General features: G+C 36.1%; 1 protein-coding gene across 1 annotated transcript in view; it reads right to left on the reverse strand.

The window, feature by feature from the left end:
- Positions 1-17107, reverse strand: part of FANCL (FA complementation group L) — an 88883-nt gene that overhangs the window by 34757 nt on the left and 37019 nt on the right. The window contains exon 6 of the mRNA XM_052649271.1: positions 3654-3747. Within this exon, the coding sequence (XP_052505231.1) occupies positions 3654-3747 (94 nt within the window). The remainder of the gene's footprint in view (positions 1-3653; positions 3748-17107) is intronic.

Below are 17107 nucleotides of genomic sequence, written 5' to 3' on the forward strand. Positions count from 1 at the left end.
CTCTGCCTGTTTCATATGTAAAAATAATAGAACACAACCAAAAGTATTGTAAAATCTCTTTTCCCTCTAAAATGTGAATTTTCTGGAAAAAAAAAAATACAAACTTAAAACCTCCTTGGGTCAAAAATGGAACATTTAGTTTACCTTGAGTTGCTGCTATTTGTCTATTTGGCTGACAATGAACAATATGAACTCTCTAAGCAATCATCAATTAAGGTTAAGAACTTAAAGTGAAAGTGAAGTCGCTCAGTCATGCCCGACTCTTTGCGATCTCATGGACTGTAGTCTACCAGGCTTCTCTGTCTAAGGGATTTTCCAGGCAAGAGTACTGGAGTGGGTTGCCATTTCCTTCTTCAGGGGATCTTCCTGACCCAGGGATTGAACCCAAGTCTCCTGCATTGCAGGCAGACGCTTTACCTTCTGAGCTACCAGGGAAGCCTAAGAATTTAATGTTTACTGTATACAGAATAGATAAACCCAGTAAAGTACCTGTAACTTTGGAAATCATTAAGTATATATGGCACATTATGTTAAAAGAGAATTATGATCCTACATTCAAACAGGGCTCAGGGTACTAAATGGCACATATGTACTGATAAAGAAAGCCACAAGGAATTAAACAAAAAAGAGATCCACAAGGAGTTAAACAAAAAGCAGGTTAAAATAAATATGATTCCACATATCTGAGATAACATCCAGATATATATTTAGGTACATTTATGCAAACATACAAATATGTATACAGTAAATTAGACTGCTCTATAAATAGTTGGCTTTACTGAGTCGATGTATAAATATTGTATTATATTCACATTCAAGATCAATTCTGTTTATATAATAAATATTATATAACTGTATCAAACCTAAAAGGCACAAATTTATATAATTCTGGATGATTTAACTTGACTCATGCAGTATCATCCCTAGATACTCATTTTTGGAGTTGTCTGTATTGTTGTTATCAGTTGCTCAGTCATGTCTGACTCTTTGCAACCCCATGGACTACAAAACACCAGGATTCCCTCTCCTTCAGTCTCTCAAAGCTTACTCAAACTCATGGTCCATTGAGTAATACTAACTATAATGTATATAACAAAGTATTTTTCAAGCCACTAGAGATTGTCAAAGTTTTACTTGACAAATCTAGTTGACAATAATAACTAAAGCTCCACATAAAGAAACTGAAAAATAGGTATGGTAATTAATACAGTTTTTCAAGTCTCACTTGAAACAATTCAATCAAATTAATAACTATAAGAATATAATTATATAATATTGAGTATATACTTTCATAACAAACAACATTTATTAGACTCCTACGTTCCTAAGGAAAAATTTAACCCAACTCAATTCATGACTGGACTCCCTGGCAGAATAATACATAAAATTGCAGCAGATTATAAAAATAGTCATCAAAGTACCCAGTCTCAGAAACATCTATGATTTGTTTTTCAAACAGTTCTGATTTTGACCAAAGCTAAGGAAGCTCTGGGCTACCTCTTTTTTAAAGAAAAGACTATGGTTTAGGATGAACTGTAAATACTGCATTAAAAATACACTTATAAAAATACCAAAATTCAACTGATTTCCTTATGGCCTTTCTTTCTGATTATATGTTCACTTTTCATAGAGCAAGTCTGGACAGAATTCATATTATATTCTTTGTAGGTTTCTGGAAACAGTGAGGCAGAGGGCCAGAACTGGTAGAGTTGTATTCAAGAATAAAAACAAACACATTACTAGATATCAAAAAGTATCAGATAAAAGAAACAGAGGTTTGTGTATTTACAAAAATAGTCATGTTGCAAGGTTTGTCAAAAAAATAAGCCTAGCCCTATAAAATTCAGTTTGGATTAAGATTTTGCATTGTATTAAGGATCCTTTAACATGTTAAGTTTTAGCTCTCACTGTTTTTAACTGACAATCCCAAATATTCTTAAGAAAGAAATTACCACACCTGAAAGACAACTTTGGTCTCTATGAAAATTGAACTAAATGGACAATTTAAGACTAATAAGTCCTACCAATATAAGATTCATTTAGTTTCTGCCTTTTTTTTTTTAATGCAGATTATTTTTCTTCCTAATTTCTTAAAAACTCAAAGCTTTCTCTTTTTTCTTGCCAGGGCATACATAATAGTGCTTTATAACTATTGGTGCTGCAAAAATTCACACCTGAAAATACTCTCCAGAGGAATATTAAAAGGGCCACCTTTATCTACTTTGAAAAATTTTAAGAAAAAGCAGAAAGGATGGACCATTCTACAGGCTACACATCCTCCCTCTGAATACTATCAAAAATATCATTAATTAAAATTAATAATAAAATCTTATAGATGTAGTTACAGGCAATGTAGATTTAAATCATTCTCTCTCAGTTAGGAGAAAAGATGGCAAGAAATGAGGCTATCAAAAAAAATAGAATCAGGATAGGATGTATTTTAAATTCTTCATTTTGGTCTTCATAGCAGCAATTTTTATCAATGTACCAAATACTAGAATATTAAAAAAAATAAAAACAAATAAAACTCTGAAGAAACTGACAGAACCTTGCCACTGGCAGTATGTGACCTTTGGAAGGATAAAGGCAGATTTCTCCTCGATTTTAAAAAAAAACTTTTTTTAATTAAAAAGGAAAGTAAGTGTTTTCATTTTCATTTAATAAAAATATTCATGTAACTTATTTTACAGTTAATATTTATATCCCACTAATATTTTCTCAAAACTTACCACATATGTATCTTAGAACTATAAACATTCGGTGTGTAAGAGAAGAATGAGTCGTTTCTTAATTTGTCTGATATAGAGGCACTATAAGATATCAACTTTTCTGTGTCACCCCAGCACAGCTTTATATATTAATTCTCATGAAAAGCTTAAATGCCAGACACATTTTTAAAAAGGACAAACACAATTGATCTTTTCATCACTATAATCTTCTGAAATAGAGCTGATTGATGACTTGGAAGAACAAAAAAAAGTTAGATGACCTGGTTTTCTCAAATTCTAATGTTTCTCCAGTGATTACTAAGTATATGGTTAATATCCTGAACTTGCTTGTTCTACTTATTTCTCAAAATTCACAATGTATAATTAAAAAATGACAAAATAGCTACACATTATGCAAATAAAATTAGTAGTTATAGATCACTAGCCTGTAAGGGCTCTATAAATAGAGGTATATAACCTCTGCAAAATTTTTAAAACCAGAAGTAAAAAAATTTCAGCCAAGAAAATAAAAAGTATCCATATATATGGGTCTGTGTTTGGGGTGTGGTGGGAAGTCAGAAATAAGAACAAAGGTAATTCATAAAAAAATAAAAGTTGAAGACAAAGACTTCTTCAGTAGAACTTGGAATAGCAGAAACTTCCAATTCTTTTCTACATAGGATGTTACAAACATAACATAACATAACATAACTTTGAAGCTGCCAAGCCTTATTTGATCAAATCTGAACTAAAACAGTGACATGAAAATATATCTAGGCTTTGGGAAACTTAATGAATAAATCAGAGGCATTCCAAAATAATTTATTTAGGGGTCATATATATATAGTTTAGAAGCAACTAGCACTTGTTCACACTGAAAACATTTTCAGAATTCACTTCACAAGGTATTTCCTGGTCAAAGTAACAGTCTAACGAAGCACATACCTTCGCCTTCAACTTGACAGTGATTAGATGCTCTCTACCAGAAACATCTGCTTTTAACTTGATGGTACTAAAGCAAGGATCCACATACACAAGCCTGGTGAGTAGAAGGAAATAAAAAAAGATCACAATGGGGAGGGTGAGGCTGGGGGGAGGAAGAGGTTGGGGGATGGTAGGAATTGAAAATATTTGCTATATTCCTATTAATCCATTACAAAAATTAATCAGAGGAATTTCTGCATGCCATCCCATTATGCTGCTATAGATTTACTGCCGTTAATACAGCAGCCCAGTGCCTAATGCAGTCATAGATCTCCGGATTATTTACAGCGTGTGTCAAGGCTCATGCTGTGGTCAGTGAGCGCTGTGTTTCGGTTTTCCATCACTGGAACCTTTGGCACACACAGCATGTTCCTGTCAGACTCTACTTATGTACACATTAAACTTCCTGTCAAACTCTTTGATCCATTTCTCTAGTTTTATACAGTATGAGACTTTTATGCTTACTTTATTTGTTTTTCTCCTTGATGAACTTCTCCTTTATTATCAATAATGTTACTGTACAAACACCTGGCTAATATTAGTTCATATACTCAAATTGATCCTCTCAGGAAAGTGCTGTATAAGCACAGGTACTGCCTGGTCTCCCAACAATAAATTTTCTTGTTGTGCAATATATAGCTTCTGACATTTAACCTGAGCATGTATTCAAGATGACTAATATTTTAAACATATAGCACAAGCACAATTGTTTTGGCTTTAAGTTGCTCTAAATGCATGAATTTTCTCAAATGGAAACCGATACCCTTTGAAATATGTCATTCTGTAAAAATACAGTCCCTTGAGTAGCATTAGCTACTGCCAAAAAGGATCAAATTTAGCAGTATATTTACTGGTGAACTGGGCATGTGGATATTTTTTTTGACATTTTTACAATACCATTCTCTTGTAAAGATAAAAAGTAGCCTAAGAGTATTGTACTACTTATCATCCAGACTGATGGCAAAACCTATTAGAGTTCAACACTAACATTAGCCTCCTAACCCAAGAATCATTTTTTTTTTTTTTTTAACACTCTGTGCTGTTAAGTCACTGGCCAGATATAATAGTAAAATAGGTCAATTTCAAGAAATTCTGGGCAATAAAACTGTGCAATACTGTCTGTAATGAAAAGATCTCAAACTGAAAATACATATTTTGAATAACAGAATAAAAAGTAGAACAGAACAATCCTTATTGACAGAAAAAAATTTATCATAATCTATGAAAACTCTAGGTCATAGAAAACAAATGAAGCTAAAATTATTCTAGAAATGTCTACTTACATAAAAGTATCAATGAATTTATATAGATAATCATATTTTCTTTCAGCTTTATCTATAAACATCACAAATTCCCCTCCCCTCCAAAATGTAGAACATAGGACTTTATCACATGTTTTATCAATATGACTGTCAGGGTTAGATACACGGGCATCTGAGTCTTTGAGGACATCAACACTCCAGATTCAAGATGTTGAGAAGAATGTATATATTTACATCTTCTCTACTCATATACAAAAAATGGAATTTCAAAGAGACATACATAAACTCACAGTTACAAAAAGCACCAACCAAAGCAAATTTTCAACAAACTTTATAAAAATATAAAGTGGTCAGAAGTGCACTGACTGACAAAACAGATCAGAAGACAGGAAAATAAGACTCTAGAAGGGAGCTGGCTGGCCAGAACAGAAAGTCTACAGAATAGAGGGTATTGCTTATATGTGGGGGAAAATTAAGGAAATTTTTTAAAAATATAAAAAACCAAAATGGGAAGAGGAAATTTTAAACTAAATTATAAACAATAAAGCTATGTTAAAAATGGTAATTGCTCTACCATTAGCTTTTCAGTGAAAAATATTTATGTAGTCATAAAAAATTAAACTGCTTACTAATTACAATTTTTAGAATTCAGCAATAGACAAAGCTAGCAGACTTAATTATAGTTACGGAAATGAATGTAAATATACTTGATCATTGCAATTTAAAAGAGAGACGACAAAAACTGAGAAGTAGAAAGGGGAACATATGAGGAGCGAAGATTAGAAACATTAAATTTTGTAATTACTAATTTGAGAGTAAGAGATACCATCTTTAAGCAGACATGTAAGAAGTTTAAGAAATAGTAAAGCTAATAGAAGAGTAAAAGAATAGTGATGAAGGGAGAGAGAAGGTAGTATATGAACTAAGTTTATTTTTGTTACAGTAATTAATCAGTATGTAATTCTGATAAATCAAGTAATACTGAATAAAGGCATATTTTTTTAAAATATAGAAGTTACTTATAAACATGAACATTTCAGAGTATCTCAAAGAATAAGACCAGGGATGGGAAGTGGTGTGGAAAAAGCCTATTGCTTTTCATTATAAACCCTAAATTGTTTAGAAGCATGATAAATATAAACACATAGAGAAAGCAAGAAGGAACATGGAGACAGAAGGAAAAACTAAATCACCAACTAGTACCTTTCCTACTCCTCACTGCTGCTCGGCATCAACAGTTCAAAATTATAGAATGTCTATTAAGTAAGACAGAAATAAACTAAAGTTCTAGTCTTTCGTTTGCAATCACAGGAACAAAAGATTATTGTGCCACAAAGTTTAAGATGTAGAAATAATACATTAGAGAAAAACAGGTTCATGCTCAAAGTATTGCCCTGAATCAAAAGGATTATAAGGTTAATTCCACTGAACTGTAAAACATAATTCAAATTTTAAAAAATAACAATTTCAGGTTAATCTCAGCAAGGTCACTTAAAATGAAACACTTTACCCACATTGATTCTACTTTGAGGAAAATGGAGAAAACTAAATGTGATCATCATATTAAATACATGTGACCTAGATTGGCAAGTGTCCTCTAGTATTTATTCTCAGCTGCTTTCGTTTGGTAATAGGATCCCTGCCTCCACTCCCAGCTAAACCAAGTTTTGGCTGGGTACACTCCATCCAGCTAGTAACCTTTCCAGCTGCCCCTGGGTATAAGCATATCATTAAATTTTGGCCAATGTACTACAAGCAGAAGTGATATGTACACCTTTCAGATCATTTGTAACCAAATAGTGGCTGTACCTCCCACCACGCCTCCCATTCTCTCTTCCGATAGTGTAGAAATTAGGCTAATATAACCCATCAAAGTCCATGCAGACTTTGACTTTCTAAAGACATCAACACTCCAGATTCAAGATGCTGAGAAGAGTGTATATATTTACATCTTCTCTCTACTAACATACAAAAAATGGAATTTTTAAAGAACAACCTCTTAACACAGCTCTGACCAACAAAACTTTCTGTGATGATGGTATCTGCACTGTCCAAAGACTGGCCATTAAACACCTGTAGCTATGGAGGACTTAAAACATAGCTAATATAAATATCAATATTAGCCAACTCATTAGAAAAGACCCTGATGATGGGAAAGATTGAAGGAAGAAGGAGAAGAGGGTGTCAGAGGATGAGATGAACTTGGGCAAACTGTGGGAGATGGTGAGGAAGAGAGAGGCCTGGCTGCAGTCCCTGGGATTGCAGAGTCAGACACAACTTGTTTTGTGTGAAACTCTGAGGATTTGGAGTTCTTTGTGAACAGCAACTCAGCCTGTGCCTTAACTAGCATAATATATATCTCTATCCATTCACAAAAGAAAAGAATATCTTAATGTTTGGCCTACAGAATAGATGTTAAAGGGGAAAAAGCAGTAATAAGCTCTTACAAATAAAATTAAAATAAGTTTTTCTTTAAAAAAGTTATTTTAAATGTTCTATTTTACTGTTAAATTGGATAGCTCGATTTAAACAATACGAAATAATTTCTACTCATTTAAATAATACATTTGGGGAACTTTATTGGAAAACTCTTTTTTGAGAAGCTATAAAATCATATTTAAAATTTATATTTAGAAGGAGTCTAGGTATCTACTACTTAGCTAGACATATTCTAAAACTGACTAAGAAAAAATAAAAACAAAAATATAAAATCTAAAGAAATAAAACACTATACTTTTTGCACTTGAATTTATCATTTGCTGCATTTCTTTATAAGTTACTGCTTACAATAAGTAAATGGTACTAAACTTTAAGAGTTAAGTTTTTTAAACATTTGAAAGGGATACTTAAACTTTAGAAAGGTTTTAGTTGTTCTGTGTAATAGGTGAATGTTCTCAATACAGAAAAACAAAAAGAATGTGCTTTATATCTCTTGAAATACTTGGTATTTATTTTGACCAAAAGCTTAAGTTTTATAGTTTCTTTAAATATCTAGATCCATTTTATGTAGTAATAACACCAAAAGGAAGACTGAAGACTTGCATGTTTTAATAAAGCATCAGTTTGTTTCCATTCTTAAGTATTAACTTTTTCAAAAATCACTTCCCTAACTGACATTTTAACTTCCTATATTTTCTGTGTGTGTGTGCTCACTCAGTTGTGTTCAACTCTTTGAGACCCCCACAGACTGTAGCATGCCAGGCTTCTCTGTCTATGGAATTTTCCAGACAAGGATACTGGAGTGGGCCTCCATTTCCTTCTCCAGGGAATCTTCCCAACTCAGGGATCAAACCAACATCTCTTGTGTCTCCTGCATTGGCAGGCAGATTCTTTCCCACTGCACCACCTGGGAAGCCCTACACCTCTATCCTGCCTTCTGCTAAATAATCTTTCCAAGTTATCTTATTAACATATCAACCATTTACTCAAAAATATTCAGTTAGTCCCCATTGCCTGGCATATAAAGAATCCTTAGTTTAATAGTTAAGACCTTTCAGTCTGACCCTGATATTAATCCTTTTACACAACCAACCAATCCACTCTGAAGTTCAAAAATGAATTGCACATTTCCATCACCTCTACCTTTTCTCCTCCATTCCCACCCTTTTAAGGCTTTCTATATTCCTTCCAAACTTTCTCAACGTTCACCTCCTCTAAGAACCTTCCTATATTATCTGTAGTGCAAAAACACTTCACCTTTCTCAAAACTATCATACAACTCCTTTTCATGGAAGTTTTTGCCTTCCAATCAAGTAACTTTTTAAAATAAGGAATAAATATTTACCTATGGTCAGTTTTCATTCCCATCCCAAAGAAAGGCAATGCCAAAGAACGCTCAAACTACCACACAATTGCACTCATCTCACATACTACCAAAGTAATGCTCAAAATTCTCCAAGCCAGGCTTCAACAATACATGAACCATGAACTTCCAGATGTTCAAGCTGGTTTTAGAAAAGGCAGAAGAACCAGAGATCAAATTGCCAACAACTGCTGGATCATCGAAAAAGCAAGAGAGTTCCAGAAAAACATCTATTTCTGATTTACTGACTATGCCAAAGCCTTTGACTGTGTGGTTCACAAGAAACTGTGGAAAATACTAAAAGAGATGGGAATACCAGACCACCTGACTTGCCTCTTGAGAAACCTATATGCAGGTCAGGAAGCAACAATTAGAACTGGACATGAAACAACAGATTGGTTCCAAATAGGAAAAGAAGTATGTCAAGGCTGTATATTGTCACCCTGCTTCAGTTCGGTTCAGTTCATTTCAGTCGCTCAGTTGTGTCCGACTCTTTGCGACCCCATGAATTGCAGCACGCCAGGCCTCCCTGTCCATCACCAACTCCCGGAGTTCACTCAGACTCACGTCCGTCGAGTCCATGATGCCATCCAGCCATCTCATCTTCTGCCGTCCTCTTCTCCTCCTGCCCCCAATCCCTCCCAGCATCAGAGTCTTTTCCAATGAGTTAACTCTTCACATGAGGTGGACAAAGTACTGGAGTTTCAGCTTTAGCATCATTCCTTCCAAAGAAATCCCAGGGCTGATCTCCTTCAGAATGGACCCTGCCTATTTAACTTCTATGCAGAGTACATCATGAGAATCGCTGGGCTGGAAGAAGCACAAGCTGGGATCAAGATTGCCAGGAGAAATATCAATAACCTTAGATATGCAGATACCACCAAAGAGTCAGACTCAACTGAACGACTAAACCGAACTGAACTGAACCTATGGATGTGTCAATGTTCTATGTATCAAATAACATAAACAAGTTGCTGTCAGACTGGTTCGTATTTACTGATACATATTTAAGTCTTATACTATTAAAGCAAATTCTGTTTAGATACACTAAACATATTACCAATTTAGAAAGACAATTTTTCAGGATCGAATAATTTGCATTCAGTGATTTGGATATACGTATGAGGTAAAAGCAAAAACTATAAAGGTAATTCAGAAAGAAAGTCATACTTTTAACATCTATGTTCTTATGCGTTATGCAACAAAATTATTGTGATAATTAAACCATGACACTAGCTATATGCTGTAAAACTCATGTAGTTGGACCTTTTTGGTGAACTATAATCTCAAGAAACTTGAACTTACTTTAGAGAAGGAATTATTTGAGTCACATAACTTACATTTCTTTTCAACCCTTATTATTAAATATCATTGGTTTCATTTAAAAAATGAAAACTTTGTGGTTCTGAGAGGTTGTTACCTGCCCAAGATCACACAGCTGATAAGCCAGAATTAAAGCCTTGTCTAATTACTGTAATTACTTTAGTGTTAACAAGTATCTCCATTTCTTCCAATATGTTATAAAATTCTTTTAAATGCACTGAAAATTACAGAAAATATCACCATCAGTGAATTAAGTCTATTGCAAAAACAGTGGGCTTAACTAAAACATAATTCAATATATGTTGACAATATTTCAGCTGTAAATTTACTAAAATTTAACTCTTTACCAAAACAAATTTGAAAGACCAAATAGTTTAATTTTACTCTCTCTAAATGATAAATAATATTGTCTAGAAGGGAAAAAAACATCAGATCATACCTCCTGTCTGAATCATTTAATATTTTCTAGGGTCATGCGATTACTAAAACAAACACTGTTGTTGTTCAGTTGCTAACTCATGTCCACCTCTTCACGACCACGTGGAATGTAGCACATCAGGCTTCCCTGTCCTTCAGTATCTCCTGTGGCTTGGTCAAACTCATATCTGTGGTATTGATGATGCCATCCAACCATCTCATCCTCTGTCACCCCCTTCTCCTCCTGCCTTCCATCATTCCCAGCATCAGGGTCTTTTTCAACAAGTAGGCTTCTCACATCAGTGGGCCAAAGCACTGGAGCTTCAGCTTTAGCATCAAGTCATTCCAATGAATATTCAGGGTTGAATCCCTTTAAGATTGACTGGTTTGATCACCCTGCTGTCCAAGGGACTCTCAAGAGTCTTCTCCAGCACCACAATTCAAAAGCATCAATTCTTCAGCACTCAGACTTCTTTATGGCCCAACTCTCACATCTGTACATTACTAGAAAAACAATGAAAGTGAAAGTCACTCAGTCATGTCCAACTCTTTGTGACCCCATGGACTAAATGGTCCATGTAATTCTTAAGACCAGAATACTGGAGTGGGTAGCCTTTCCTTCTCCAGGGGATCTTCCCAACCCAGGGATTGAACCCAAGTCTCTGGCATTGCAGGCGGATTCTTTACCAGCTGAGCCACAAGGGAAGCCCAAGAATACTGGAGTGGGTAGCCTATCCTTTTCCAGAGGATCTTCCCTACCCAAGAATTGAACTGGGGTTTCCTGCATTGCAGGTGGCTTCTTTACCAACTGAGCTATCAGGGAAGCTATCAGAAAAACCATAGCTAAACATAACGTAGCCTATAACAAAATGACTGTATTTCTTTCAAACTGGGACACATTTGCCTTTTCATACGAATCATAGGGTTCTCAAGGCAAGAATACTGAAGTAGATTGCCATACCCTTCTCCAGTGGACCACGTTTTGTTAGAACTCTCCACCATGACTCGTCCATCTTGGATGGCCCTTCACGGCATGGCTCATAGTTTCATTGAGTTAGACAAGGCTGTGGTCCCTGTGATCATACTGCTTAGTTTTCTGTGATTATGGTTTTCAGTCTGTCTGCCCTTTCATGGAGAAGGATAAGCAGCTTATGGGACTAAGGGGAAACTGGTTCTTGTTCTGATGGGTGGGGCCATGCTCAGTAAATCTTTAATCCAATTTCCTGTCCATGGGCAGGGCTGTATTCCCTCCCTGTTATTTGACCTGAGGTCAAACTATGGTGGAAGTAATGAAGATAATGGGGACCTCTTTCAGAAAGTCCCATGCACACACTGCTACACTCACTGACCCCAACCCTACAGCAGGCCACGGCCAACCCATACCTCCACCAGAGACTCCTGGACACACATGAGCAAATCTGGGTCAGTCTTCTGGGGTCACTGCTACTTTCTCCTGGTGGCTCAAGGTTCTGTTTGTGCCCTCCAAGAATCTGTTTCCCCAGTCCCGTGAGGTTATGTCCGATGCCGTGAAGACCAATACTGCATAGGAATTTGGAATGTTAGGTCCGTGAATCAAGGCAAACTGGATGTGGTCAAACAGAAGATGACAAGAGTGAACGTCAACATCTTAGGAATCAAGAGAACTAAAATGGACTGGAACAGGTGAATTTAACTCACATGACCATTATATCTTCTACTGTGGGCAAGAATCCCTTAGAAGAAATGGAATAGCCATCATAGTCAACAAGAGTCTGAAATGCAGTTCTTGGATGCAATCTGAAAAGAGGCAGAATGATCTCTGTTCATTTCCAAGGCAAACCATTCAATATCATAGTAATCTAAGTCTATGCCCCAACCAGTAATGCTGAAAAAGCTGTTTAACACCCTAAAAAAGATGTCCGTTTCATTATAGGGGACTGGAATGCAAAAGTAGGAAGTCAAGAAACACCTAGAGTAATAGGCAAATTTGGCCTTGGAGTACAGAATGAATCAGGGCAAAGGCTAACAGAGTTTTGCCAAGAGAATACACTGGTGATAGCAAACACCCTCTTCCAACAACACAAGAGAAGTCTACACATGGACATCACCAGATGGTCAATACCGAAAACAGATTGATTATATCTTTTTGCAGCCAAAGATGAAGAAGCCCTATACAGTCAGCAAAAACAAGACCAGAAGCTGACTGTGGCTCAGATCATGAACTCCTTATTGCCACATTCAGACTTCAACTGAGGAAAGTAGGGAAAACCACTAGACAATTCAGGTATGACCTAAATCAAATCCCTTATGATTATACAGTGGAAGTAAGAAATAGATTCAAGGGATTAGATCTGATAGATAGAGTACCTGAAAAACTATGGATGGAGGTTTGTGACACTGTACAGGAGGCAGAGATCAAGACCATCCCTAAGAAAAGGAAATGCAAAAAGTCAAAATGGTTGTCTGAGGAGGCCTTAAAAATAGCTGTGAAAAGAAGAGAAGTGAAAGGCAAAGGAGATAAGGAAAGACATACCCATTTGAATGCAGAGTTCAAAAGAATAGCAAGGAGAGGTAAAAAAGTCTTCCTCAATGAAAAATGCAAAGAAATAGAGGGAAACAACAGGATGGGAAAGACTAGAGATCTCTTCAAGAAAATTAGAGATACCAAGGGAACATATCATGCAAAGATGGGCTTGATGAAGGACAGAAATGGTAGGGACCTAACAGAAGCAGAAGATATTAAGAAGAGGTGGCAAGAATACACAGAAGAACTATACGAAAAAGATCTTCATGACCCAGATAACCACAATGGTGGAATCACTCACCTTGAGCCAGGCATCCTGGAATGTAAAGTCAAGTGAGCCGTAGGAAGCACCACTATGAACAAAGCTAGTGGAGGTGATGGAATTCCAGGTGAGCTATTTCAAATCCTGAAAGATGATACTATGAAAGGGCTGCACTCTATATGCCAGCAAATTTGGAAAACTCAGCAGTGGCCACAGGACTGGAAAAGGTCAGATTTCATTCCAATCCCAAAGAAAGGCAATGCCAAAGAATGCTCAAACTACCACACAATTGCACTCATCTCACACGTTACCAAAGTAATGCTCAAAATTCTCCAAGCCAGGCTTCAATAGTACGTGAAATGTGAACTTCCAGATGTTGAAGCTGGTTTTAGAAAAGGCAGAGGAACCAGAGATCAAATTGCTAACATCCGTTGGATCACTGAAAAAGCAAAGAGTTCCAGAAAAACATCTATTTCTGCTTTATTGACTATGCCAAAGCCTTTGACTGTGTGGTTCACAATAAACTGTGGAAAATTCTGAAAGAGATGGGAATACCAGACCACCTAACCTGCCTCTTGAGAAAACTGTATGCAGATCAAGAAGCAACAGTTAGAAGTGGACACGAAACAACAGACTGGTTCCAAATAGGGAAAGGAGTATGTCAAGGCTATATACTGTCACCCTGCTTATTTAACTTATATGCACAGTACATTATGAGAAATGCTGGACTGGATGAAGCACAACCTGGAATCAAAGATTGCCAGGAGAAATATCAATAACCTCAGATAAGCAGATAACACCACCCTTATGGCAGAAAGTGAAGAACTAAAGAGCCTCTTGATGAAAGTGAAAGAGGAGAGTGAAAAAGTTGGCTTAAAACTCAACATTTAGAAAACTAAGATCATGGCATCTGGTCCCATCACTCCATGGCAAATAGATGGGAAAACAGTGGAAACAGTGACAGACTTTATTTTTTTGGTCTCCAAAATCACTGCAGATGGTGATTGCAGCCATGAAATTAAAAGACTCTTGCTCCTTGTAAGAAAAGTTGTGTCCAACCTAGACAGCATATTAAAATGCAGAGACATTACCTTGCAACATAGGTCCATCTAGTCAAGGCCATGGTTCTTCCAGTGGTCATGTATGGACGTGACAGTTGCACTATAAAGAAAGCTGAGCGCTGAAGAATTGATACTTTTGAACTGTGGTGTTGGAGAAGACTCTTGAGAGTCCCTTGGACTTCAAGGAGATCCAACCAGTCCATCCTAAAGGAAATCAGTCCTAAATATTCATTGGAAGGACTGATGCTGAAGCTGAAACTGCAATACTTTGGCCACCTGATGTGAAGAACTGACTCATTGGAAAAGACCCTGATACTGGGAATGATTGAAGGCAGGAGAAGAAGGGGATGACAGAGAATGAGACGGTTGGATGGCATCACCAACTCAACGGACATGAGACTGAGTAAACTCTGGGAGTTCTTGACGTACAGGGAGGCCTGGCATGCTGCAGTCCATGGGGTTGTAGAGTCAGACATGACTGAGCAACTGAACTGAACTGGGACACATTTGTGACTAAAATCAGCTAAGATAAAAGGAATTAGTTAGGACTATCCTACGTAAAGTGAGATATAGATCAACCATTCTATTATGTTGGTGCACACTTAATTGCAGTTTTGGACAGTGAATTTTAAATAATTTTAACTAGGCTCAGATACATTTTTATTCATCAAAATAGAGAATCATTACAATCAACACATTTTTGTCAAGGAGAAATAACTTTGTTTATTCCTGTAGTGCCAAAGTCCATGCCTCAGGATTCGATCACTCTTTTGAAAGCATTTTCTGCCTCCTGCTGGTTATAGAAGCATTTTCCCTGCAAAAAGTTGCTTGAAGAAATGGTTGGTTGGCAAGAGGTCAGATGAATAGAGAGGATGAGGCAAAACCTCGTAACCCAATTAATTCAACTTTTGAAGCACTGGTTGTATAACTTGCTGAAAAACTGGGCCCTGTTAATCAATGCCAGCTGAAAGCATTGAAGTTTTCGATAGTTATCGATTTGCTGAGCATACTTCTCAGATACAGTGGTTTCACTAGGATTCAGAAACTTGTACTGAATCAGACTGTCAGCAGACCACCAAACAACCATCAAACACTGACCGTGACCTTTTTTGGGTGGAAGTTTGGCCTTGGGAAGTGCTTTGGAGCTTCTTCTCAGTCCAGCTGTGGAGCTGGTCATCACTGGTTGTCATATAAAATCCACTGTTTGTCACATGTCATAATCTGATGGAGAAATGGTTCATTGTTGACTCGTAGAATAAGAGAAGACCACACTTCAAAAATGACGATTTTTTTTTTATCTGCGGTCAGCTCATGATGTATCCACTGATCGAGTTTTCTCACCTTTCCAATTTTCTTCAAATGCCTAATAACTGTAGAATGGCTGATGTTGAGTTCTTCAGCAACTTCTCACGTAGTTGTAAGAGGATCAGCTTCAATGATGCTCTCAACTGGCTGCTGTCAACTTCCAATGGCCTGCCACTACACTCATCTTCAAGGCTCTTATCTCCTTTGCAAACCTTTTTGAACCTCCACTGCACTATATGTTCAGTTAGCATTTTCTGGTCCAAATGCATTTTTGATGTTGTGAGTTGTTTCCCCTGCTTTATGACCCATTTTGAACTCAAATAGAAAATTGCTCGAATTTGCTTTTTGTCTAACATCATTTCCATGGTCTAAAATAAATAGCAAGTAATGTCATTAGCAAAAAAAAAAAATGTAAAGTGAGAAATGTGAATTAAAATGATGTATAACATAACCACATTAAATGTATTTTAATATCAAATGTCAAACTTCAACAGTGCAAAACCGCAATTATCTTTGCACCAACATAATGAAAAGCAAACAATGCTTTCAACTTCAGGACATCCTTAATACCAAGCAGAAAATCCTGTTAAACCCTAAGGATTCTGCTTAATTCTTGCTGTTTTAATGAGCTATTCTGTAACACAACACAAGCAAAAGTTAACAGAAAGCTATCAAGACACTTTTTTGCATCACTCACTTTTTTGAAACAGTTATAAAACCCCAAATTATCCACAACTTCATCTTACCCTAGGACAACTAGTGTTTTTAGTGTGTTCTTACAAAAGTTGAAGCAAGTATAGAAATTATAGCAATAGCGATCAAACTTAAGATCAGCTACTAATTCTCACTGTGTTTCTATTAAAAAGGTACACAAATATAGGGAGTAAAGGAAAGATTTCAATCATATTTTAAATATTTCCTTTTTTCTAACTTTTTTTATTTTTCACAAAACCTGATCCTAGAGATTAGATATGTCAAGTATATAATTTAAGAACACAACTAAGTTTTCCTTACCTTAAAAAAAAAACCTTCTTTTTATGATTGGATTTTACTATTCCACTAACAAATCTAAAGATTATTATTTAGAGTGTAAGTAAAATATAGACTGTATTGACATGGTCGAGGAATCATGAGAGTTTGAAAATCCATTTACATCCATTTGTCATGCAAATCATTATGTATGTTATTTTTAAAAATATTTTAAATTAAGAACTTGGCCAGCTGCTCAGGCAGGGCCTCAAAAGGTAACAAACCTAGCATGAAGACAGTGGTTCAGGTCTCATTTTTAACTCCATGGGTCCTGAAATCCAGTAGTATCAGTGTCTCAAGTGTACTAGGCCTGATTTAAGAATTAAGTCACAAAAATAAAATTGAAAGATGTTCTTGCTTTGCCAGACTGTGGTGGATAAATACTGACAAAACCTTACTATATGGCTTCTCACAATCCACGTAGACAACTTCTCTTCTGCTAACACATTAT

Source organism: Budorcas taxicolor, chromosome 11 (assembly GCF_023091745.1).
Source record: "Budorcas taxicolor isolate Tak-1 chromosome 11, Takin1.1, whole genome shotgun sequence".
In the NCBI taxonomy this organism is placed as follows: Eukaryota; Metazoa; Chordata; class Mammalia; order Artiodactyla; family Bovidae; genus Budorcas; species Budorcas taxicolor.